The sequence below is a fragment of the Schistocerca gregaria genome, chromosome X (assembly GCF_023897955.1).
Source record: "Schistocerca gregaria isolate iqSchGreg1 chromosome X, iqSchGreg1.2, whole genome shotgun sequence".
NCBI lineage: Eukaryota > Metazoa > Arthropoda > Insecta > Orthoptera > Acrididae > Schistocerca > Schistocerca gregaria.
This window is the reverse complement of record NC_064931.1, coordinates 412,503,808-412,529,311: the sequence shown is the minus strand read 5'-3', so window position 1 is coordinate 412,529,311 and position 25,504 is coordinate 412,503,808. Positions and strand designations below refer to the sequence as shown.

General features: G+C 43.6%; 1 protein-coding gene across 1 annotated transcript; it reads left to right on the top strand.

Annotated features, from left to right (window-relative positions):
- Nucleotides 1-13,837: 13,837 nt before the first annotated feature.
- On the top strand, nt 13,838-15,236 carry LOC126298436 (craniofacial development protein 2-like). The gene is made up of 2 exons (XM_049989761.1): nt 13,838-14,898; nt 15,027-15,236. The coding sequence occupies exons 1-2, from the start codon at nt 14,280-14,282 to the stop codon at nt 15,059-15,061; spliced, it is 654 nt and encodes a 217-aa protein (XP_049845718.1). The 5' UTR covers nt 13,838-14,279; the 3' UTR covers nt 15,062-15,236.
- The last annotated feature ends 10,268 nt before the right edge of the window (nt 15,237-25,504 follow it).

The window sequence follows — 25,504 nt, the reverse complement described above, 5'->3', positions numbered from 1 at the left end:
AAACAGTTACAAGAACGAAGGTAGGCAGAGATTCAAGATAATTAACCGATAGGCAGGTTGCTATGTTATTAGCACACTGATCTGTTTTTGCGACCTGTCGACAGTGATTGCCAAAATTAAGTTAATTAAATTACGTATCCCCGAAGGACGTCTTCCTGCTACTCGTTAACACTCTAACATTTACTGAGTGCAATGCGACACGTGCACGCCAAAGAAGATTACAGATCTTACCAGTTTTTAACACGTTGTTGTGTTGTCTGCCAGTGCTACTGTCAGTGGCTACTGTGTCGGATACAATGCCTGTGAATCCCGAAAAGCTACCTAACACAAACCTTACATCGTCCACCACTGTTTCTCCCACTAACGGTGTATCAAGTGTCTCCTTAGTTCTTCCTTTCTCCCTTGTAGTATTACCCCCTTCACCGAAAGACAATCCTAGTCTCTCAAGAATAGTCATCCAATGACAACTGTCAATTCTTCTGGGGCATCCTCCCACTTCTCAATAATTTTTCAGAACAACTACGTCAGACCAGTCTGACCAATGAAATTCCCACATTTTCGCTCCCATAGGCCTACAGCTAAAGAAACGAATTTGTTTTGGATCTGTCCTGCCGGTTCCTCAAAGGAGTATGTTGCTTACTACGACCTTCCTATGATTCGTATCTGCTTTATATGTTGTGTGGCGAGCTGCAAGTATCTTTGGAACAGGAAAGTTGCAATCTGAAACTTAAAGAATCCTCACACCTTGCCGAGCACGTTCTGCCAAAAGCATACAGCTATAAATACTTGTAGCTTTCAAAGAGAGTGTATAGTGTCCACAAGTGTATTACTCTCTTATCGGTAGACTGGCAAAGTCTCCTCTGTATTCTCCACGCAAGGCTAATTCTTGTCCTCCTTCTGGGACCTTTACTGTACTTTAGAGCGAGCTCACTGCAGAAAAACGCCTTAGGAAAGTGAGAGCGGCGGTCATCTCCCGCAGAATTCTAACTAATCTTCTGTGGCCATCCGAAGGGCTGCGGCATAATCTGCTGTCCACATTGCGTCGACTTGCAACAGGCATCCCCTCATCCTGTCCTGTGGCTTATCACCAGTTTCGACTTAATTATCGTCATCAGATTTAAGAATGCAACAAAGACAAATAAAAAATTTAGTTAGTCCATGTCATGTTGTTGTTGTTGTTGTCGTCGTATTCAATCCAAAGACTGGTTTCATGCAACTCTTTATGCTACTCTATCCTGTGCAAGCCTCTTCATCTCCGAGTAACTACTGCAACCTACATCCTTGAATCTGCTTACTGTATTCATCTCTTGGTCTCCGTCTAGAAGTTTTACCCCCAACGCTTCCCTCCAGTACTAAACTAGTGATCCCTTGATACTTCAGAATGTGTCCTACCAACCGATCCCTTCTTCTAGTCAGATTGTACCACAAATTTCTCTTCGCAATTCTGTTTAGTACTTCCTCATTAGTTATGTGATATACTCATCTAATCTTCAGCATTCTTCTGTAGCACCACAGTTCAAAAGCTTCTATCCTCTTCTTATATAAGCTGTTTATCGTCCATGTTTCGCTTTCATAAATGCCAACGCTCCATACAAATACTTTCAGAAAGAATTTTCTGATATTTAAACCTATACTTGATGTTAACAAACTTCTCTTCTTCAGAAACGCTTTTCTTTCCACTGTCATTCTACGTTTTATATCGTCCCTACTTCAGCCATCATTAGTGATTTAGCAGTGCAAATGGCAAAACTCATCTACTACTTGAAATGTCTCATTTACTAATCTAATTCCCTCGTTGTTGTTGTTGTTGTCTTCAGTCCTGAGACTGGTTTGATGCAGCTCTCCATGCTACTCTATCCTGTGCAAGCTGCTTCATCTCCCAGTACCTACTGCAACCTACATCCTTCTGAATCTGCTTAGTGTACTCATCTCTCGGTCTCCCTCTACGATTTTTACCCTCCACGCTGCCCTCCAATGCTAAATTTGTGATCCCTTGATGCCTCAAAACATGTCCTACCAACCTATCCCTTCTTCTAGTCAAGTTGTGCCACAAACTTCTCTTCTCCCCAATCCTATTCAATACCTCCTCATTAGTTACGTGATCTATCCACCTTATCTTCAGTATTCTTCTGTAGCACCACATTTCGAAAGCTTCTATTCTCTTCTTGTCCAAACTAGTTATCGTCCATGTTTCACATCCATACATGGCTACACTCCAAACAAATACTTTCAGAAACGACTTCCTGATACATAAATCTATATTCGATGTTAACAAATTTCTCTTCTTCAGAAACGCTTTCCTTGCCATTGCCAGTCTACATTTTATATCCTCTCTACTTCGACCATCATCAGTTATTTTACTTCCTAAATAGCAAAACTCCTTTACTACTTTAAGTGTCTCATTTCCTAATCTAATTCCCTCAGCATCACCCGATTTAATTTGACTACATTCCATTATCCTCGTTTTGCTTTTGTTAATGTTCATCTTATATCCTCCTTTCAAGACACTGTCCATTCCGTTCAACTGCTCTTCCAAGTCCTTTGCCGTCTCTGACAGAATTACAATGTCATCGGCGAACCTCAAAGTTTTTACTTCGTCTCCATGAATTTTAATACCTACTCCAAATTTTTCTTTTGTTTCCTTTACTGCTTGCTCAATATACAGATTGAATAACATCGGGGAGAGGCTACAACCCTGTCTCACTCCTTTCCCAACCACTGCTTCCCTTTCATGCCCCTCGACTCTTATTACTGCCATCTGGTTTCTGTACAAATTATAAATAGCCTTTCGCTCCCTGTATTTTACCCCTGCCACCTTTAGAATTTGAAAAAGAGTATTCCAGTCAACATTGTCAAAAGCTTTCTCTAAGTCTACAAATGCCAGAAACGTAGGTTTGCCTTTTCTTAATCTTTCTTCTAAGATAAGTCGTAAGGTCAGTATTGCCTCACGTGTTCCAACATTTCGACGGAATCCAAACTGATCCTCCCTGAGGTCTGCATCTACCAGTTTTTCCATTCGTCTGTAAAGAATTCGCGTTAGTATTTTGCAGCCGTGGCTTATTAAACTGATAGTTCGGTAATTTTCACATCTGTCAGCACCTGCTTTCTTTGGGATTGGAATTATTATATTCTTCTTGAAGTCTGAGGGTATTTCGCCTGTCTCATACGTCTTGCTCACCAGCTGGTAGAGTTTTGTCATGACTGGCTCTCCCAAGGCCGTCAGTAGTTCTAATGGAATGTTGTCTACTCCGGGGGCCTTGTTTCGACTCAGGTCTTTCAGTGCTCTGTCAAACTCTTCACGCAGTATCGTATCTCCCATTTCGTCTTCATCTACATCCTCTTCTATTTCCATAATATTGTCCTCAAGTACATCGCCCTTGTATAAACCTTCTATATACTCCTTCCACCTTTCTGCCTTCCCTTCTTTGCTTAGAACTGGGCTGCCATCTGAGCTCTTGATATTCATACACGTGGTTCTCTTCTCTCCAAAGGTCTCTTTAATTTTCCTGTAGGCAGTATCTATCTTACCCCTAGTGAGATAAGCTTCTACATCCTTACATTTGTCCTCTAGCCATCCCTGTTTAGCCATTTTGCACTTCCTGTCGATCTCATTTTTGAGACGTTTGTATTCCTTTTTGCCTGCTTCATTAACTGCATTTTTATATTTTCTCCTATCATCAATTAAATTCAATATTTCTTCTGTTACCCAAGGATTTCTAGCAGCCCTCGTCTTTGTACCTACTTTGTCCTCTGCTGCCTTCACTACTACATCCCTCAGAGCTACCCATTCTTCTTCTACTGTATTTCATTCCCCTATTCCTGTCAATTGTTCCCTTATGCTCTCTCTGAAACTCTGTACAACCTCTAGTTCTTTCAGTTTATCCAGGTCCCATCTCCTTAATTTCCCACATTTTTGCAGTTTCTTCAGTTTTAATCTACAGGTCATAACCAATAGATTGTGGTCAGAGTTCACATCTGCCCCTGGAAATTTCTTACAACTTAAAACCTGGTTCCTAAATCTCTGTCTTACCATTATATAATCTATCTGATACGTTTTAGTATCTCCAGGGTTCTTCCACGTATACAACCTTCTTTCATGATTCTTAAACCAAGTGTTAGCTATGATTAAGTTGTGCTCTGTGCAAAATTCTACTAGGCGGCTTCCTCTTTCATTTCTTAGCCCCAATCCATATTCACCTACTATGTTTCCTTCTCTCCGTTTTCCTACACTCGAATTCCAGTCACCCATTACTATTAAATTTTCGTCTCCCTTCACTATCTGAATAATTTCTTTTATTTCATCGTACATTTCTTCAATTTCTTCATCATCTGCAGAGCTAGTTGGCATATAAACTTGTACTACTGTAGTAGGTGTGGGCTTCGTATCTATCTTGGCCACAATAATGCGTTCACTATGCTGTTTGTAGTAGCTTACCCGCATTCCTATTTTCCTATTCATTATTAAACCTACTCCTGCATTACCCCTATTTGATTTTGTGTTTATAACCCTGTAGTCACCTGACCAGAAGTCTTGTTCCTCCTGCCACCGAACTTCACTAATTCCCACTATATCTAACTTTAACCTATCCATTTCCCTTTTTAAATTTTCTAACCTACCTGCCCGATTAAGGGATCTGACATTCCACGCTCCGATCCGTAGAACGCCAGTTTTCTTTCTCCTGATAACGGCATCCTCCTGAGTAGTCCCCGCCCGGAGATCCGAATGGGGGACTATTTTACCTCCGGAATATTTTACCCAAGAGGATGCCATCATCATTTAATCATACAGTAAAGCTGCATGTCCTCGGGAAAAATTACGGCTGTAGTTTCCCCTTGCTTTCAGCCGTTCGCAGTACCAGCACAGCAAGGCCGTTTTGGTTAATGTTGCAAGGCCAGATCAGTCAATCATCCAGACTGTTGCCCCTGCAACTACTGAAAAGGCTGCTGCCCCTCTTCAGGAACCACACGTTTGTCTGGCCTCTCAACAGATACCCCTCCGTTGTGGTTGCACCTACGGTACGGCCATCTGTATCGCTGAGGCACGCAAGCCTCCCCACCAACGGCAAGGTCCATGGTTCATGGGGTTCACCTAATTTAATTCGATTACTCTCCATTATCCTTGTTTTGCTTTTGTTGATGATCATCTTATATCCTTCTTTCAAAACACTGTCTATTCCGTTCAACTCCTCTTTCAAGTGTTCTGCTGTCTCACACACAATTACAATGTCATAGCAAACCTCAAAGATTTTTTTTCTTCTTCCTGGACTTTAATTCCTAGTCCAGATTTTCCATTTATTTCCTTTACTGCTTGCTCAATACACAGATTGAGCAACATCGAGGACAGGTTGCAAGCCTGTCTCACTCCCTTCTCAACCACTGCTCCCGCTTCATGCTCCTCAACTTTTATAACTACCATCTGGTTTCTGACAAATTGTAAATAGCGTTTCGCTCCCTGTATTTTACCCCTTCAGAATTTGAAAGAGAGTATTCTAGTCAACATTTTAGAAAACTTTCTCCAAGTCTACAAATGCTATGAACATAGGTTTGTCTTTCCTTAACCTATCTTCTATGAGAAGTTGTACGATCAGTATTCCTCCGCGTGTTCCTGCATTTCTTCGGAATCGAAAGTTGGTGTTTTCTAATAATTCTTTGAGGCAGAGACCAGAGCTCCATTGCAGAGAGACCTGTGTATTCATATATTACATGGTTTCCTTAATCTATGAACTTTTATTTGACAGTTTTCTCTGTGACGAGAGCATAGTTGCAGAAGATATAAGATGCATAATAAAGGAAAAAAAAACACTTGACAGGAATAAAAACTGGAGAAGAAAAAATCTCCAGAAAAATCAAGGACAAACTTAAAAGCAATGAAGCACTCACTACCAGTTCAGACAAGGGCAGCACCATGATAATAATAAAACAGGATGAATACAAGGATAAAACCTCAAAATTTATGGAAGACAAGAACATAACAAAGCTAACCAATAACAGAAAAACACGCAAACACTTATAAAAAATATCTCACACATATTCACGAAACAGAAAGCGAAATGGCTGAAAGAAAAGAATCCCCAAACATCCATTCTAAACTGCCTAGTAAAGCTCCACAAGAAAGGCATTCCGATATGCCCTTTTGTCAATTTCAAAAGTGCACCCTCATATCACTTAGCGAAATGCACACGTACTTACAGCAGCATTACATATACACAAATAACAGTATCATACACAACACCGATGAGCTGATACAAAAAGTCGAAGACATCAACATATCAACAACAGCCATACTCACAGCATTTGACATCAGATCTATGTATACCAATATCCCCATCACAGAAAGCAGCAATATCATTAAACAGGAAACGACAAAAATGTTAAATTTCCTTGACCTCACAGTATGAAGACGCAACAACCAACACCAGTTCTCAATATTCAGAAAAGTGACTACCACTAGCACAGCCATTCACTAACATTCCAATCATCTGATTGCACACAAACTACCTGGTTTCCAATGCATGCTGCACAGACTGAACAAAACTCCACTTGCTGAAAACAACTATAAGAATGAATTACAGACGAATAGCTGTAGAGAATGGATATGATACAAACACTATAGATAAACTGAACCGCAAAATTAAAAAGGACACCCAAGAAGCAAAAGCAAAAGCCTTCTCAACAACTTACAAACACACAGAACACATATGAGCACACATGAAGAAGAAACACACACAACAACAAACACGTGGTTCATTCTCACCTACAGCAACAAAGCAGCCCACAGAAAAGGCAACATACTAAAAAAAAACGGCTAAAAATAGGCTACAGGACAGACAACTCAACACAGAGAAAACTAAGGACAACCAACACAAGTACAGACTAACACAACACATCTGATATTTACCAACTAACATGTCAGGTCTACAAATGGTTCATATGGCTCTGAGCACTATAGGACTTAACATATGTGATCATCAGTCCCCTAGAACTTAGAACTACTTAAACCTAACTAACCTAAGTACATCACACACATCCATGCACGAGGCAGGATTCGAACCTGCGACCGTAGCGGTCATGTGGTTCCAGACTGAAGCGCCAAGAACCGCACGGCCACACCGGCCGGCTCAGGTCTACAAATTAGTTCATATAAGACAGACAAGCAGAAACTTTAATACCAGATACAAAGAACAAAGAAAAGCATTAAAAATAACAGCAGTCATTCCACATTTGCTGAATATCTTATAGACAAGAAACATAGCCTAACAGTCATCAATACTAACTTAAAAATTCTCATATACAGCAACAGCCCCGCATAAAAAGCCATAGTTGAAGGAAAACAAGTAATAAACGAGCACACAGCCCTCCACAAAGGAACTCCGTTCTCTGTTCTCTGCCCTCAAAGAATCATTAGATACCAACCTACAGAACCCCCCCCCCCTCCCTTTCACACACACACTCACACACACACACACACACACACACACACACACACACACACACACAAACACAAACACACACACACACAAAATGGCACATACACCTCTGAAGGATTCAAAACAATAATCAGGAACACCTCCAACTGTTCCACTGTCCGCCATTTTGTCATTACAGCTGGTTAACACTGAAACAGTGACAGTGACAGCTCAATATACAGAACTTCAAAGTAAATCTACTTTGTTACAAGCGATACCTGTGGTCTTATGGCATGGCTTGAGATCTTAGATTTCAATGTAGACAACAATTCAATACATTCGCCAGCTATTGGCTGTGTTATGCATTACAGTGTCAGGTGACCCCTCAGAAGGAAGTGAGTACCGATGTCCCAGTATTTTCCAGTGAGGTACACAGATGGCACTTGTCATTTTTGGACGTTGTATTTAACCAAACACATGAAATGCGACACCTTAATGCAGTTCAAGTTGCAAGGACAGTCTGTTGATCCAGTAAGGACAGACTTACTCTCATGTTGCTACAGATGTACAGATGCCAATGCCTCTCCATGTGTCACCCACAGGTTGTGGACACGCTACAGGGAGACAGGTCGGTACATAAAAAGAGTTGTACAAAGATGTCGACACATTACAGCTTAACGTGAAGACTGATATCTGGCCACCCCTGCATTGCGGTTTAGTTCAAAATGGCTCTGAGCACTATGGGACTTAACATCTTAGGTCATTAGTCCCCTAGAACTTAGAACTACTTAAACCTAACTAACCTAAGGACATCACACACATCCATGCCCGAGGCAGGATTCGAACCTGCGACCGTAGCAGCCGCGCGGTTCCTGACTGAGCGCCTAGAACCGCTAGACCACCGCGGCCGGCTAGCGGTTTAGTACGGATACCGCCAGACCACTGCAAGACGATGAGAGAAGGGCCACTGGAGCCGCTGTGTCCAATCAGATTGTAATGGTGTCAGATCAGACTGTAAAGGACAGTTCACGAGAAAAGACCTTACGGTTCAGACGTCTTGTTCGGCTAACCCACTTGACAGGACAACATCTTGCAGCATGCTTTCAGTTCTGCCATTCCCATGTGAACTGGAAACTTGGTCACTGGCGAAACGCGTTATTCACAGACGAGTTCAGATATCGTCTGACGCTAGATGATGACCCATGGTGAGTGGCACCTTCCAAATTTTGTCCATGAAATCGACAGATTTCCAAGATTATGTGGTGTTGTAGGGAGGCGTCAGCTTTGACAGCCATACGGAACTTGACGCTGTCCATGGTAGTCATATCGTCCAACAGTACATCGACCAGATCGCTTTAGACCATGTGGTAGGTTCTGCGTACGGTGGTGGCCCAGAATTTCTTCTAATACCAGAGCCTATGCTGTGGGCATCAGCAGGGATGTCCTGCGAAGCCTGGATGTTGAAGTAATTGAAACACCGGACGTGACTCCCGATTTAGGCCCCATACATCATATGTGGGACAAACCCCTTAGGCGTGTTCGAGCTATTCGTGTTCCACCAGAGCCCCTCCCAGAACACTCTTGGGCTTCCATTGCAGAATGGGAACCGATACCATAGGGTCACCTCCGCAGACTTATATGGAGCATCCCACGTAGTTGTCAGGCAGTGATAAAAAGGCACGGGGAGCATAGACTTTATTGAACCCCTTAAAGTCCAATGATAAGCACCCAGGATGACACGATGCATGATTACTTCCACTTTATTTCAGACACCTGTCGGACTTTTCAGTTCTTTTTATGTAAATGATCGATGATGTAATGATGTGTTGTTGTGTACTTAACTCTTGAAAGATAAAGGTCTCCAATTATTGCTCGATAGGAAGCCCAAAGCCATGTTACCAGAATTCTTTTGGGCAGTGTATTTCTTAAGAGTATGATACGAAATGGTACTTAACATTGGTACAGTCTGACGCACGGCATTGATGTCCCATACTTTCTAAGTAACTTCCCTGTCTCTTGGCAATTTGTGATATTTTCATTATAATTAAATGTTATTGAGCTGAAACTCATGATTGTAATTAGGAACTGATAAACCAAAATGTTAACTTCACAACGGAATTCGTAAAACTGTACCCCACAGCGTAACAGCAGGAACTGTACTGAGCTGACGGCAGGCACTGAACTAAACTGTCTGACGGCAGGAACAGAACCCTGTGTGTGTGTCTGCGGCGCTTCGTGTTTCGTACCAGTAGCCGGAAGGATGTTCATTTCTACCAGTAGAAAGTGGAAGAAATCCAGTCCACATATGACAGTGTTCTGTTTGGTTGCTGGCAACAATATCTAAATGTACAAATGTATGTGAATTCCTAAGGGACCAAACTGCTGAGGTCTACACACTACTTGAGCTAACTTATTCTAAGTTAGCCAAGATGCCGTAAAGAAGATACCGTCGCCGTTCTAAACAGACATTCTACAAAACCGTCGAGAACATTGAATTTGCTACAACCGCCGGAGACAAGAAGAATCGTATACCAGTCAAGTCTGTCGCTGCTCAAGCCTTTCTGGACGGAACCGCTGTTTTCTGTGGATGCCGACTTAATTTTGGTTTAGATATTAATGATTCGTTTGATCATGGTAAAGGATGGTTTACTGTAGCCGTTGTTCGTGGAGGCTCTGGAGTACCCAATGTTGCTGGACTCGAAAGTTTCGTTGACAGAGACATTATTGCTTTTCGTACCTATCATATGGCCGAACTGGCGAATAAAGACTTTGGTAAATCTGCTTATATATCGCCTTCTGCTTTGTCTTTATACACTCGTAATCTCTGGATGAGAATGACGTGCAGATGAACTTGTGATGCAGAAGTAGAAAGTGATCTGAATTTGTGTGCCATATAGAGGCTGCTGCTCGAAACTGACAGGAGACAAGCGAGTCATTGTGCATGTATGGTGGTAGCCCGTCGTGTTACTTGTTGTGTACCATTAAGCCTGGTATGCAATATTTTCTTTAAAAAACATTGTTTGTTCTAAGTGATTGATACAAATGTCAGGCAATGGTGTAACAAAGCTACTGCCCGTTGATTGGCACCCTCAAGCGGTTCACGACTGCTTCATGAGTTAGTTTATGATGGCCAGCATGAGACACCAAGCTATTGTACCACTACTTTCTTTCCTGTGCTGCAATCCATCATATCTGAATGTCGGTCCTTCTCTTATTCAACACTCCTGGAAATTGAAATAAGAACACCGTGAATTCATTGTCCCAGGAAGGGGAAACTTTATTGACACATTCCTGTGGTCAGATACATCACATGATCACACTGACAGAACCACAGGCACATAGACACAGGCAACAGAGCATGCACAATGTCGGCACTAGTACAGTGTATATCCACCTTTCGCAGCAATGCAGGCTGCTATTCTCCCATGGAGACGATCGTAGAGATGCTGGATGTAGTCCTGTGGAACGGCTTGCCATGCCATTTCCACCTGGCGCCTCAGTTGGACCAGCGTTCGTGCTGGACGTGCAGACCGCGTGAGACGACGCTTCATCCAGTCCCAAACATGCTCAATGGGGGACAGATCCGGAGATCTTGCTGGCCAGGGTAGTTGACTTACACCTTCTAGAGCACGTTGGGTGGCACGGGATACATGCGGACGTGCATTGTCCTGTTGGAACAGCAAGTTCCCTTGCCGGTCTAGGAATGGTAGAACGATGGGTTCGATGACGGTTTGGATGTACTGTGCACTATTCAGTGTCCCCTCGACGATCACCAGAGGTGTACGGCCAGTGTAGGAGATCGCTCCCCACACCATGATGCCGGGTGTTGGCCCTGTGAGCCTCGGTCGTATGCAGTCCTGATTGTGGCGCTCACCTGCACGGCGCCAAACACGCATACGACCATCATTGGCACCAAGGCAGAAGCGACTCTCATCGCTGAAGACGACAAGTCTCCATTCGTCCCTCGATTCACGCCTGTCGTGACACCACTGGAGGCGGGCTGCACGATGTTGGAGCGCTAGCGGAAGACGGCCTAACGGTGTGCGGGACCGTAGCCCAGCTTCATGGAGACGGTTGCGAATGGTCCTCGCCGATACCCCAGGAGCAACAGTGTCCCTAATTTGCTGGGAAGTGGCGGTGCGGTCCCCTACGGCACTGCGTAGGATCCTACGGTCTTGGCGTGCAACCGTGCGTCGCTGCGGTCCGGTCCCAGGTCGACGGGCACGTGCACCTTCCGCCGACCACTGGCGACAACATCGATGTACTGTGGAGACCTCACACCCCACGTGTTGAGCAATTCGGCGGTACGTCCATCCGGCCTCCCGCATGCCCACTATACGCCCTCGCTTAAAGTCCGTCAACTGCACATACGGTTCACGTCCACGCTGTCGCGGCATGCTACCAGTGTTAAAGACTGCGATGGAGCTCCTTATGCCACGGCAAACTGGCTGACACTGACGGCGTCGGTGCACAAATGCTGCGCAGCTAGCGCCATTCGACGGCCAACACCGCGGTTCCTGGTGTGTCTGCTGTGCTATGGGTGTGATCATTGCTTGTACAGCCCTCTCGCAGTGTCCGGAGCAAGTATGGTGGGTCTAACATACCGGTGTCAATGTGTTCTTTTTTCCATTTCCAGGTGTGTATTTCTCATACTGGCAGCCTTTGATGTCGACCTGGCTATTCCCTAGTTCCTGCTTTCTTTTCTTGGGCTATTAATTCATTCACTTTATATCACATTTTGGGAGAAATAATTTTTGGTTCCCTTCGGGGTCTGACCTATTTCCAATTTTTTTCTCTTGTACTGACATGCTGGAGAAGAACGCTTCAAAAAACAAAGCCTACTACATGCCTTGTTGGATATAATCTGTGCAAAATACATGTATAGAACCTTCCATCCACTTTAAAGTCAATGCTGTAGTCGATCAGAGTTGGTAGCGTCGTCATACACCCTTTGCGCTGAGCACCCTGACAATATATGGATCACACTGCTGGTGCCTGAGCTGCTAGCTCCCCATTACTTTTACATGCCGGTAGCCATCTTTTCTGCTGTACCCCATTTTTAGTAGTGGCAACTTCATATGGGTATAGCACTCCAACGAAGGCATGATCTTTAGGATTCCTTATCCTTGATACTAGGTGATGACGAAAGAAGAGTTGAACAAGTTCTTACGTTTCCTCGGATAGAATAGTAGTGGTATCGTCTAAAGAACGAGGTCTCATGTATAATTTGGTAGTACACAACAGCAGCAGAATTAAAGATACTCGCTGCCGACGCATCAGCGAATCGCAGACGTCGGCGTTGACACGCCCCCAAATGTTTCCTAACACCGCTGCAGCCGGAAAGTTATTTATGACAGAGCGTAGTGCCACTCAACCTAGTGTCTATGTAACCAGCGACCTATTTTAATCACCTCTAACGAACTGCAGTATCGTATTAGCACAGATCCAGTTGTGTGCGAATAGAGCGGTTATTCTGTGCTTATATCCAGTTAAAGGCAATAGTATTCTGTGTACCTTGTGTACACAGGTTATTGGATTTTACCTAAATTATTATCCTCCTTCCTTGTTCGCTAATGGTACTTCCCTTGACCTCGTATTTCCATCTCTACTATTTCTTTCCACCTGACGTTCAGAAAAGTTTCTACCGACATGGAAAACCTTTGACGTATATCAGCACAGAATATTCCCGAAAAAGTACTCTACGAATAGAGAAACTTTCCTGGGGGGAAATACACGTGACTTGAGCATAGCCACCCTGTCTCCATGTGATACCTGAATGAGGAGAAATCTATTGCCCAGGAATATAGCATCTTGTTGCCGGTTCCACAACTGTAGTATTGATTTTAAATAAAATGCCACCAGTTGAGTCTTTTAAAAAGCACTATCAGTTTCAGACCCTAAAGCCATCATCCAGTGATATGACAGGCGTAGTATTGAGAGGACACACAAGAGCACGAGTTTTAATACGGCGCATCCTGACAGTTTCCATCCTCGTCCAACGTTCTTCAACGTTCAACCATTAGCCTTCTGTTCGAACGCCTGATATATACCAATGGATAATGGCCTTGAAGATAGATGCTGGCGTTTTATTCAAAACCGGATTACGAAAGATGCTCACCACTGATGGAGCTACAAGGCTCTCTCTCGCAATTGTTGTTGTTGTGGTCTTCAGTCCTGAGGCTGGTTTGATGCAGCTCTCCATGCTACTCTATCTTGTGCAAGCTTCTTCATCTCCCAGTACCTACTGCAGCCTACATCCTCCTGAATCTGCTTAGTGTATTCATCTCTTGGTCTCCGTCTACGATTTTGAACCTCCACGCTGCCCTCCCATACTAAACTGGTAATCCCTCGATGTCTCACAACATGTCCTACCAACCGATCCCTTCTTCTAGTCAAGTTGTGCCACAAGCTTCTATTCAATACCTCCTTAGTGGTTCATGGTGTGGGTTCCTGTTGTCATGTCCTAGTTCATGAACCACGGGCAACGTATGAGTGGCCAAGTAAGTGGTCCTGAAAGTCGGGATACCAGTTACTTTGGAAGAAGGCTGGGCATCTCGGACATATTCTGAGTCGTGGTCACCTTTGTGCTCATACGGCAAAGACTACCAAATCCACCGGTTAGTCACTCAACCGTTAGGGGTAAAACCCAATGGGACTCGGGGCAAGTAAGGCTAGCAACCTGCTTCCCTGGTACTTTAAATATGATGCTGGCATCAATCAGAGCAAAATGCCTCCGACCCTTGGAGGTGACGGAGTCCCACCTCTAACTGACAAACCAGGGACTCCTAAGATACGACTTGGCAAACAAATGGTAATGAGATGGGGAGCTATTAATATCAATGGAGGCTACTCAGGGCAGAGGCTGCAAGTAAGATGGGGCTGGACGTTTTAGCTGTTAGTGACATTCGGTTAAGGGGTGAGAAAGAAGAGGAAGTGAGAGAATACAAGGTCTACCTGTATGGAGTCAAAGCAGGAATAGCAGAATGGGGTGTAGGGCTTTACATCAGGAAAGAATTGGAACCCAGCGTAGTTGCAATAAGGTATGTAAACGAACGACTGATGTGGATAGATTTGGCGGTGTCTAGCAAGAAAATTAGGATTGTGTCAGTATATTCGCATTGTGAAGGGACAGATCAAGATAAGATGGATAGTTTTTATGAGGCACTCAGTGATGTAGTTGTTAGAGTAAAGGACAAGGACAGTGTTCTGCTCATGGGGGATTTTAATGCCAGGATTGGAAATCGAACAGAAGTGTATGAAAAGGTTATGGGTAAATTTGGAGAAGATATGGAGGCCAACAGGAACGGGAAACAACTCCTGGATTTCTGTGCCACTATGGGCTTAGTAATCACAAACTCCTTTTTTAAACATAAGAACATTCATCGGTATACTTGGGAAGGCAGGGGAACCAGATCTGTCATTGACTATATAATAACAAATCAGGAATTCAGGAAGGCTGTGAGGGACACACGTGTATTCAGGGGATTCTTTGATGACACTGATCATTATTTAATCTGCAGTGAAATTGGTATTGTGAGACCGAAAGCGCAGGAGGTCAGGTCCATATGTAGGAATATAAGAGTGGAGAAACTTCAGGATAAGGAAATTAGGCACAAGTACGTGACAGCGATCTCAGAAAGGTACCAGTCAGTTGAATGTAGTCAATTACAGTCATTGGAAAAGGAATGGACAACGTACAGGGACACAGTACTAGAAGTGGCTAAAGAATGTCTTGGAACAGTAGTGTGTAAAAGTAGGATGAAGCAAACAGCTTGGTGGAATGACACAGTCAAGGAAGCCTGTAAAAGGAAAAAGAAGGCTTATCAAAAATGGCTACATACTAGAGCTCAGGTACAGATAAAGTTATGTTGAAGAAAGAAACAAAGTCAAACAGATAATTGCAGCATCCAAGAAGAAATCTTGGGAAGACTTTGAAAACAGGTTGGAGACTATGGGTCAAGCTGCTGGAAAACCATTCTGGAGTGTAATCAGGAGTCTTCGAAAGGGAGGTAAGAAGGAAATGACAAGTATTTTGGAAAGGTCAGGAAAACTGCTGGTGAATCCTGTGGATGCCTTCGGCAGATGGAGGGAATATTTTGAAGAGTTGCTCAATGTAGGTGAAAATACGATCAGTAATGTTTCAGATTTGGAGGTACAATGGGATAGGAATGACGATGGAAATAGCATCACATTTGAGGAAGTGGAGAAAATGGTCAATAGATTGCAGTGCAATAAAGCAGCTGGGGTGGATGAAATTAAGTCAGAACTCATCAAATACAGTGGAATGGCAGGTCTTAAATGGCTACACAGGATAATTGAAATGGCCTGGGAGTCGGGACAGGTTCCATCAGACTGGACAAAAGCAGTAATCACACCAATCTTGAAACATGGAAACAGAAAAGATTGTAACAACTACAGAGGTATCTCTTTAATCAGCGTTGTGGGTAAAATCTTGTCAGGTATTGTTGAGAGGAAAGTGCGAGTATTAGTTGAGGACCATTTGGATGAAAATCAGTGTTGGTTTATGCGTCTTAGAGGTTGTCAGGACCAGATCTTTAGCTTACGGCAAATAATGGCGAAGTGTTATGAGTGGAACAGGTAATTGTATCTATGCTTTATAGGTCAAGAAAAGGCATATGACCGGGTTCCTAGGAGGAAGTTATTGTCTGTTCTACGAGATTATGGAATAGGAGGCAAACTTTTGCAAGCAATTAAAGGTCTTTACATGGATAGTCAGGCAGCAGTTAGAGTTGACGGGAAATTGAGTTCATGGTTCAGAGTAGTTTCACGGGTAAAACAAGCTGCAACCTGTCTCCAATATTGTTCATATTATTTACGGATCATATGTTGAAAACAATAGACTGGCTGGGTGAGATTAAGATATGTGAACACAAAATATGCAGTCTTGCAGATGCGGATGACTTAGTTGTGATGGCAGATTCGACTGAAAGTTTGCAAAGTAATATTTCAGAGCTAGATCAGAAATGTAAGGACTATGGTAAGGAGATTAGCATCTCCAAAACGAAAGTAATGACAGTGGGAAAGAAATATAAACGGATTGAGTGCAAATAGGAGGAACAAAGTTAGAACAGGTGGACGGTTTCAGGTACTTAGGATGCATATTCTCACAGGATGGCAACATAGTGAAAGAACTGGAAGCGAGGTGTAGCAATGCTAATGCAGTGAGCGCTAAGCTACGATCTACTCTCTTCTGCAAGAAGGAAGTCAGTACCAAGACTAAGTTATCTGTGCACCGTTCAATCTTTCGACCAACTTTGCTGTATGGGAGCGAAAGCTGGGTGGATTCAGGTTACCTTATCAACAAGGTTGAGGTTACGGATATGAAAGTAGCTAGGATGATTGCAGGTACTAGTAGATGGGAACAATGGCAGAAAGGTGTCCACAATGAGAAAATCAAAGAAAAACTGGGAATGAACTCTATAGATATAGCAGTCAGGGCGAAAAGGCTTAGATGGTGGGGTCATGTTACACGCATGGGAGAAGCAAGGTTACCCAAGAGGCTCAGGGGTTCAGCAGTAGAGGGTAGGAGGAGTCGGGGCAGACCAAGGAGAAGGTACCTGGATTCGGTTAAGAATGATTTTGAAGTAATAGGTTTAACATCAGAAGAGGCACCAATGTTAGCCCTGAATAGGGGAACATGGAGGAATTTTATAAGGGGGCTATGCTCCAGACTGAACGCTGAAAGGCTTAATCAGTCTTGAATGATGATGATGATGACGACCTCATTAGTTATATGATCTACCCATCTAATCTTCAGCATTCTTCTGTAGCACCACATTTCGAAACCTTCTATTTTCTTCTTGTCTAAACTATTTATCATCCACGTTTCACTTCCATACATGGCTACACTCCATACAAATACTTTCAGAAACGACTTCCTGACACTTAAATCTACACTCGATGTTAACAAATTTCTGTTCTTCAGAAACGCTTTCCTTGCCATTGCCAGTATACATTTTATATCCTCTCTACTTTGACCATCATCATATATTTTGCTCCCCAAATAGCAAAACTTATTTACTACTTTAAATGTCTCATTTCCTAACCTAATTCCCTCAGCATCACCCGACTTAATTAGACTGCATTCCATTATCCTCGTTTTGCTTTTGTTGATGTTCATCTTTGCTGTCTCTGACAGAATTACAATGTCATAGGGGAACCTTACAGTTTTTATTTCTTCTCCATGGATTTTAATTCCTTCTCCGAACTTTTCTTTTGTTTCTTTTATTTCTTGCTCAATATACAGATTGAATAACATCGGGGATAGGCTACAACCGTGTCTCACTCCCTTCCCAATCACTGCTTCCCTTTCATACCCCTCGACTCTAATAACTGCCATCTGCTTTCTGTACAAAATGTAAATAGCCTTTTGCTCCCTCTATTTTACCCCTGCCACCTTCACAATTTGAAAGAGAGTATTCCAATCAACATTTTCAAAAGCTTTCTCTAAGTCTACAAAATCTAGAAACGTAGGTTTGCCTTTCCTTAATCTTTCTTCTAAGATAAGTCGTAGGGTCAGTATTGCCTCACGTGTTCCAACATTTCTACGGAATCCAAACTGATCTTCCCCGAGGTTGGCTTCTACCAGTTTTTCCATTCGTCTGTAAAGCATTCACGTTAGCATTTTGCAGCTGTGACTTATTAAACTGACAGTTCGGTAATTTTCACATCTGTCAACACCTGCTTTCTTTGGGATTGGAATTATTATATTCGTCTTGAAGTCTGAGGGTATTTCCCCTGTCTCATGCATCTTGCTAACCAGATGGTAGAGTTTTGTCAGGACTGGCTCTCCCAAGGCTGTCAGTAGTTCTAATGGAATGTTGTCTACTCCGGGGGACTTGTTTCGACCCAGGTCTTTCAGTGCTCTGTCAAACTCTTCACGCAGTATCGTATCTCCCATTTCATCTTCATCTACATCCTCTTCTTTTTCCATAATATTCTCCTCAAGTACAATGCCCTTGTATAGACCCTCTATATACTCCTTCCACCTATCTGCTTTCCCTTCTTTGCTTTGAACTGGGTTTCCAACTGAGCTCTTGATATTCATACAAGTCGTTCTCTTATCTCCAAAGGTCTCTTTAATTTTCCTGTAGGCAATATCTATCTTACCCCTAGTGAGATAAGCCTCTACATCCTTACATTTGTCCTCTAGCCATCCCTGCTTAGCCATTTTGCACTTCCTGTCGATCTCATTTTTGAGACGTTTGTATTCCTTTTTGCCTGCTTCATTTACTGCATTTTTATATTTTCTCCTTTCATCAATTGAATTCAATGTATGTTCTGTTACTCAGGGATTTCTACTAGACCTCGTCTTTGTACCTACTTTATCCTCTGCTGCCTTCACTACTACATCCCTCAGAGCTACCCATTCTTCCTCTACTGTATTTCTTTCCCCTATTCCTGTCAATTGTTCCCTTATGCTCTCTCTGAAACTCTGTACAACCTCTGGTTCTTTCAGTTTATCCAGGTCCCATCTCCTTAATTTCTCACATTTTTGCAGTTTCTTCAGTTTTAATCTACAGGTCATCACCAATAGATTGTGGTCAGAGTCCACATCTGCCCCTGGAAATGTCTTACAACTTAAAACCTGGTTCCTAAATCTCTGTCTTACCATTATATAATCTATCTGATACCTTTTAGTATCTCCAGGGTTCTTCCACGTATACAACCTTCTTTCATGATTCTTAAACCAAGTGTTAGCTATGATCAAGTTGTGCTCTGTGCAAAATTCTACTAGGCGGCTTCCTCTTTCATTTCTTAGCCCCAATCCATATTCACCTACTATGTTTCCTTCTCTCCGTTTTCCTACACTCGAATTCCAGTCACCCATTACTATTAAATTTTCGTCTCCCTTCACTATCTGAATAATTTCTTTTATTTCATCGTACATTTCTTCAATTTCTTCATCATCTGCAGAGCTAGTTGCCATATAAACTTGTACTACTGTAGTAGGTGTGGGCTTCGTATCTATCTTGGCCACAATAATGCGTTCACTATGCTGTTTGTAGTAGCTTACCCGTACTCCTACTTTTTATTTATATTAAACCTACTCCTGCATTACCCCTATTTGATTTTGTATTTATAACCCTGTATTCACCTGACCATAAGTCTTGTTCCTCCTGCCACCGAACTTCACTAATTCCCACTATATCTAACTTTTACCTATCCATTTCCCTTTTTAAATTTTCTAGCCTATCTGCCAGATTAAGGGATCTGACATTCCACGCTCCGATCCGTAGAATGTCAGTTTTCTTTCTCCTGATAACAACGTCCTCCTGAGCAGTCCCCGCCCGGAGAAACGAATGGGGGACTGTTTTACCTCCGGAATATTTTACCCAAGAGGACGCCATCATCCTTTAATCATACAGTAAAGCTGCATGCCCTCGGGAAAAAATACGGCTGTAGTTTCCCCTTGCTTTCAGCCGTTCGCAGTACCAGAACAGCAAGGCTATTCTGGCTAGTGTTACAAGGCCAGATCAGTCAATCATCCAGACTGTTGCCCCTGCAACTACTGAAAAGGCTGCTGCCCCTCTTCAGGAACCATACGTTCGTCTGGCCTCTCAACAGATACTCCTCCGTTGTGGTTGCACGTACAGTACGGCTATCTCTATCGATGAGGCACGCAAGCCTCCCCACCAACGCTAAATCCTGTGGTTCATGGAGGGGGGGGGGGGGGTCTCTCTCGTTAGATGGCAGAAACCACCGAATGATTCCTGCATTCTTAATGCCCAGAAATTAGCTTACATTTGTGAGAACTTTGTCATTTGTGTATTATGATGTGCTCAATTTATGCTGTACAGAACTTCTGAGTCACAGATATCTCTCTTGCCCATTTCACAATGTGTCTGTTTTGTAATAACCTTTGTCGCTCAGGTCAATGGGTTGAAGAACGTTGGACGAGGATGTAAACTGTCAGGATGCGCCACATTAAAACTTGTCCGAATTTCCCAAGTGATTTATTATTTCCAGCTGCAGTGCCCTCATTCCTCTCAGTCTGTGTCACCAGGTCCCCCAATACCGAGGACACCACTTCACTGTCTGCGAAACAGCTTGGCACGGAATGCCAGCCTCAGCAACCCGTGAAACGCACTGCTGTGTGTCGGCCTTGTACGGCCGCGGAGTTTTGACGACGTCAGGATGCGCCGGCAGTCGACTCAGGGGTCTCTGTCTCTGCCGCCTCAGCGCCACCTTCTGGGAGCTGCATGGTGGCCCATGGCGTGCTTCCTCCCTGGCGTGGCTAAGATGGCGGCGACACAAGCATCCACAATCCCGCGTCTGAATATGCTGCCCTCGCGTTGGGATGCCTCCGGAATGTGTTGGGAGGTCACAAGACTGCCCACAGTAGCGAGCCATGGCATGGCCCACCACTGGCTATCTGCAGACCCTGCATTTTCCTCAGAAGCTCATGGCAGTGAACTGCCATTGACTGGAATGCTGATGCTCCATCTGCTGCTGAGGGCAGCCAGTGGTGTGACACGCCCCGCAATCCAGTAGACTGTCACCCTTGAATGCCTTGTTAGTGAATGCGCTGCTCCGAGTCATGTACTCATAACACCTATTTAGGGCAGTGGGCCCCTTCTGCCTGTAACTTGCACCATGCAAACTGCTGCATTTACTCTTTTCAGCGGTTCTAAGGCCCTGTCACCTCCATTCTACTTTGGAACCGCTGGTAGCATAACTTACTGTCAACAAGTCCGCTCCTGGCTGTAAGTTGTGCACTCAGAAATATTGCACTGACCTAACCTCTTCCCAAGCCGGCCGCGGTAGTCTAGGGGTTCTAGGCGCTCAGTACGGAACAGCGCGACTGCTATGGTCGCAGGTTCGAATCCTGCCTCGGGCATGGATGTGTGTGATGTCCTTAGGTTAGTTAGGTTTAAGTAGTTCTAAGTTCTAGGGGACTGATGACCACAGATGTTAAGTCCCATAGTGCTCAGAGCCATTTTAACCATTTGAACCTCTTCCCACATTAAACGATCATTCCGCTACGTTATTCCCCACTTGGGAAATACCCGGTCCCCGGGTCGACCTATAACAACTCTTAAACTTGTTTGTGTCAGTATGGTTCAAATGGCTCTGAGCACTATGGGACTTGACATCGATGGTCATCAGTCCCCTAGAACTTAGAACTACTTAAACCTAACTAACCTAAAGACATCACACACATCTATGCCCGAGGCAGGGTTCGAACCTGCGACCGTAGCGGTCACGCGGTTCCAGACTGAAGCGCCTAGAACCGCACGGCCACACCGGCCGGCCGGGTCAGCATGTACCTGTGACATATTTACTACTACTGTTAGGAAACTTAGATGTGGTCTGGTCCTCCTAAAACACATGACATGAGGCAAAACGTACAAATTCCTTACTAAATGACCACTGCACTGAATGCTCGATCAACACCTTACCTACCCTCGGTGCCGGCCGCAGTGCCCGAACGGTTCTAAGCGCTTTAGTCTGGAACCGCACGACCGCTACGGTTGCAGGTTCGAATGCTGCCTCGGGCATGTATGTGTGTGATGTCCTTATGTTAGTTAGGTTGAAGTTGTTCTAAGTTCTAGGGGATTGATGACCTCAGATGTTATGTCCCATAGTGCGCCAGAGCCATTTAAACCATGTACCTTCAGTATCCAATCCACTGTGATTTTGACTACTGTCGATTCCCTCTTGGAATTGGCTCTCCACCTGATTAGAATGAAAACATCACAAAACAAAGTTAAGGCTGCGAAGGCACTTGGCAGAGAGGTGCTCAAGATGATCGTTACTTGTCATTTCCTTTCCCTGTATGGAGCGACATGCTGCACAAGCTGTTCAGCTGGTATGTGCCCCTCTTGCTCTGAAATTAACTGGTTTACGGATCTCATCAGACCTGACTCCAGAGTTTGATTTAACAAGGTCAGCTTCTGCCGTAGCAAAAACTCTGAAGTTGCTTCTGGCCAATACAGATGTGGCTGTGTAACATTTAATTGCATGACTCCTGAAATTTAAGCTGGCAGATGGAAGGTTGGTTCTATTATGTTACATGCAGTTCCAATGGTTAAAATTCCGCTCCCTTTGAGCTCTACAAGTTTCGCTTCGGAAAGTACTCCCTGAGCAAAACAACTTGCTACTACAATTAATTTTTTGTAGGTGGAGATGATCCAATGAATTCTGACCTCTTGCGAGCTCAATTTTGGCTCCATGATGTCCCTTGGACAGTCTATTTCTTCCCTCCTGGCTAAAATAACTGCACCGTGCACATGTCCGGATTGGTGCTTATCACCCTGGCTGGACATGGCAGCTCTGTAATTCCTCCCTTGTCATATCGGAGTACTGGCTGTTAACTGCCGAGATCAGCAAGACCTCCTCAGTTTTTTACTTCTACCAACTTGCTCAACGCTCCCCTTTTCAGTGACCTGAGGACAGGGATCACCATCACCCTTCTTCCCTCTTCAAAAAGACTGCTGTTCCTAGCAGGCTCACAATACTCGAAAACACATACAACATATGAAAATACAATGCCTAATTAATCTACGCAAACCCAATAGCACATAACAATAAAATAAAAAAAACTACAAATACTCCACTACTTTCTATATCACAAAGCATATGGTACATCATGCTGTACTCTATCTTCGTGGTTTTCTCTGCGCTGAACACCTCTCTTCACTCTCTCTTTCTTCCTCTTCCCTTCCTGTGACATGCCTGGAATAACATCCGGACAACCCTTAAATGGATGCAACCGCCCAATATGTACCATCGCTGTTCTAGTTGGCAGCTAAAGCTTATCATTAACAGAGGATGTGGTTTCAACTACTTGGTATGGTTCTTGACACCTCGTGATGAACTTCTCTGTTTTCCCTTTTGGCGTATAGCGGCTGGATAGCAATACCCAATGCCCTGCTCTATACTGCGGTAAACATCATTTCCGCTTCACCGTCCTCCTGCGTTTACAAAGCCTCTGATTTTGCCTTTTGTACCCATTTCCAAACATCCCGAATTGTCCTTGCGAATAGATGTACAGATTCACCGGTCCTTCGTTTCTGTAGCTTCACTAAATCAAACGGTGACGGCATTTTTCGTCCATACACTACCTCATACGGGAACAAACTGGTATTGGTATGGACTTTCGCATTGTATGTGCATACAATATGCTTCAAATACTTGTCCCTCTGACGGTGATGAGAATCCACATAAAAACTCAGCATCTTCCCGATTATTCTGTGTATCCATTCTGTCCTTCCGTTCGGCTGTGGATGCAACGCGCTCATTCTAAACTTCTTTATTTTCAACAATTTATACAGTTTCTTCATCAAATCCGACATGAAGTTGGTCCCTTGGTCAGTAATTATTGCCTCAGGTACACCAAACTTCAAAATCCAGTTGTTTAATAACGCTTGTGCGACCATTGCTTCCTGTTGATTTGGCATAGAGACCATACTCACATACCTCTAAAAATGGTCTATTATTGCCAGAACGAATCTATTCACTTATGATGTTCGACTGAAATGTCCTAAGACATCAATTCCCAACAAAATAAATGGACATGTCACTTCTATCATTGTAGCTGCATCTATTTCCGATTCAAATCTGTTCTCTGCACACATGGTGTTCAATTCTTGACGTACTGATTCACATCTACTTTCCTACCTCTCCACCAATACCTCTCCGCCACTCCTATTCGCCATTCTACTCCCACCATGACCAGATGACATGTGATCATGCGCTTCTTTTAAAACCACATCTCTCAGCTTCGTTGGCACTACTACCCTTGGCCCTAACTTCGTTTCCCTGCACAAAAGACTGTCGTACATATTAAATTGTGGATGTGTCCGATACAATTTACAATCGTTGTCAGCATCCTGTAATTCTTCCCATACTGCGAGGTCACAACCTATGACTTCTACTTTTTCCACCTTTCTACTCAGTGCATCCGCATTACCGTATGTCTTCCCAGGTTTGTGCACCACCTCATAGTCGAATTCACTAAGCCTCACAGCCCACCTAGCGAGTCTAGTAGACGGATCCTTCAGCCCCAACAACCACTTCAATGCAACATGATCATCACTACCCGAAATCTTCTCCCATATAAATAACATTTAAAATATGTGATTCCATAGATTACGCTTAGCATCTCCCTCTCTGTTGTTGAGTAATTCCTTTCAGCTGCATTCAACTGCCTAGACGCATGGGCTACAGGATGTTCTTTCCCATCAATTTCCTGACTAACAACACACCCTAATGCTTGATTCGATGCATCGCAGTCTAGAATAAATTTCTTTTAAAAATCTGGAAACATAAGAACCAGACTTGATGTTAACACTTCTTTCAGTTTGTAAAAAAAAAAACTTTATGACATTCTTCTGCCCACTCAAATTTCACCCCCTTCTTTAAAAATCGCGTCAATGGCTGTGCTAAATCTGCAAAACCCTTAACAAACTTTCGATAGAAATTGCAAATTCCGACGAATGATTGCACTTCCTTAACTGTTTTCGGCTCCTGTAAATCCCTTACAGCCGGCCGGTGTGGCTAAGCGGTTCTAGGCGCTACAGTCTGGAACCGCGTGACCGCTACGGTCGCAGGTTCCAATCTTGCCTTGGGAATGGAAGTGTGTGATGTCCTTAGGTTAGTTAGGTTTAAGTAGTTATGAATTCTAGGGGACTGGTGGCCTCAGAAGTTAAGTCCCATAGTGATCAGACCCATTTGAACCAAATCCCTTACAGCCTGTACCAACCTCGGATCTGTTCGTACTCCATCCTTACTGATGATATTACCTGAATATTTCACTGCTTCCAATGCAAAATGACACTTCTCCAGGCTCGACGTTAAACGACCTGCTTTTAACCTCATAAGTAGTTCCCTTAAACGCTGTCTATGCTGCTCTATTCTATCTGAAAACAGTTTCAAACCCCTTAAAACACTGTCTAGCAACCTCTGAAACGTTGCTGGAGCGTTTCTCCAACCAAATGGCATTCTGATGTACTGGTAATGGCCTCCAGGAGTAGAGAAAGCAGTTTTAGGACGATTCTCTGGATCCACCTCTAACTGATGATAACCACTTGTCAGATCCATCGTAGAAAAATACTGGCACTGCCCTAAGTGAT

Coding starts and splice junctions, on each gene's coding strand:
- LOC126298436 (XM_049989761.1), top strand. CDS start 14,280: ATGGGGCTGGACGTTTTAGCTGTTAGTGACATTCGGTTAAGGGGTGAG. Junction 14,899..15,026: donor TGTATTCAGGGGATTCTTTG/ATGACACTGATC, acceptor AGGCACAAGTAC/GTGACAGCGATCTCAGAAAG.